General features: G+C 43.2%; 1 protein-coding gene across 3 annotated transcripts in view; it reads right to left on the bottom strand.

Annotated features, from left to right (window-relative positions):
• Positions 1-1,289, bottom strand: part of MDM2 (MDM2 proto-oncogene, E3 ubiquitin protein ligase) — an 11,905-nt gene extending 10,616 nt beyond the window's left edge. For 2 of the 3 annotated variants that reach the window (XM_008937223.1, XM_008937225.1), the window contains exon 1: positions 1,218-1,286. In XM_008937223.1, the coding sequence (XP_008935471.1) occupies positions 1,218-1,286 (69 nt within the window). Of the gene's footprint in view, positions 1-1,217 lie in introns of all 3 variants that reach the window. The other variant, XM_008937222.1, reaches the window with a different exon arrangement.
• Between the last annotated feature and the right edge of the window lie 86 nt (positions 1,290-1,375).

The raw sequence follows: 1,375 nt of genomic DNA, 5'->3' as shown, positions 1-1,375 counted from the left end.
TTGGTTTGTTTTTTTTTTTTTTTTTTTTTTTTTCCCCTCCTCCTTCTGTCCAGAACAGCGTCCTCATCTCACTCCCTACCCTGTTCCACCAACAGCTGTGCCGGTACCAGGCCAGGAGATGAGCGCGAGCTGCAGGGGCTCCCACAGCTTCTAAGAAAATACCTTGACAGCCCCCGAAAGTTCCTAGTGCAGTATATTCTAATACTGCCACTTTAACGACACCATAACCATTCTATGTAGAGGCTAATATTTAGCTAATACACTCCCCAAAATAAGAAAAAGTATTATAAATAATAAACATTTTATAATGAAGCACAAATAGAATATCATGAGACAAGGAATAAATAAATGTTCAAGGGAAGGGAGGGGAACTTCCCTACATTCCATTTCAAGTATCTTGTGAAACCAACGCTAATTTTAGTGCAGTAACAGGAGACTAGGTGAAAGCATCACACAAATGAAAACAACAAAGCTTTCCGACGAAGTTAGATGCTTATTTATCCCTTCCTAAGTGCAAAATTATTTAGAGCATGTCGCACGTCTTATTTTACAGTTTCAAATATGAAACAAACTAAACTAGCGACAGCTGAGCACAGGAAGGCAAAGCACAATTTCAGATCTCTGAATCCACAACCAGATCCTCGAGTTCAGATCGTTTTACTCCTCAGCCCAGCCCTCTCTCCCCGACTCCTGCAAGTATGAAGTTCTGCCACAGTAGCGCTGCATTATGATGACTTAACAGAAAGGGAAGACACTCACGGAGGGGAGAAAAAAAAAATACCCACCCCAACTTTGAGCAGTCTGCCATTCTGTCACTTAGCTTTCTGAAGTTTTGCTATCAGTCTATGCTTTTAAGCTTTGCCCTTCTACAAAAAGTAATCCAGTTCAACTATCACTGTACACATGCCCTTTATAACTCACATCTCAGGTATAACATATAGGCTTCCATCCTCAGGAAAACCTTTGTAAAAGCCAGGACAACAGAACTGTCACTCTATCACAGAAAGCCTGGATATGCAAATCCATAAACACTAACGAAGACTCTTATCGCAACTTGCTTATGAATTCAAAGAAAGGGCGAAGTGAAAATGCCAAATTTGAAAACCTTCAGCTGTAATGACAAGATTATTACTTGCTGAGCAAAGCGACCCTTCTGAATTAGCATATAAGAACTCCGCAAAGCGCACGAGAAAGTCGCGCCTCCGACAGTTACTGACCAGCGCCTCTTGCTCCGAAGCGGTGACAGAAGAGGCATCCGTAAGGGAGGACATCTTGGTATTGCACATTTGCCTGCAATTAGAGAACAACCTCAGAACGTGGAGCGCAGCTACACCAAGCGAGCTCACCCCCCACCCCACAGAGACGCCCCGGGGGG

This window comes from Merops nubicus, unplaced genomic scaffold (assembly GCF_000691845.1).
Source record: "Merops nubicus isolate BGI_N331 unplaced genomic scaffold, ASM69184v1 scaffold37973, whole genome shotgun sequence".
Taxonomy (NCBI): domain Eukaryota; kingdom Metazoa; phylum Chordata; class Aves; order Coraciiformes; family Meropidae; genus Merops; species Merops nubicus.
The sequence above is the reverse complement of the archived record's forward strand: the minus strand, read 5'-3'. Positions and strand labels throughout refer to the sequence as shown.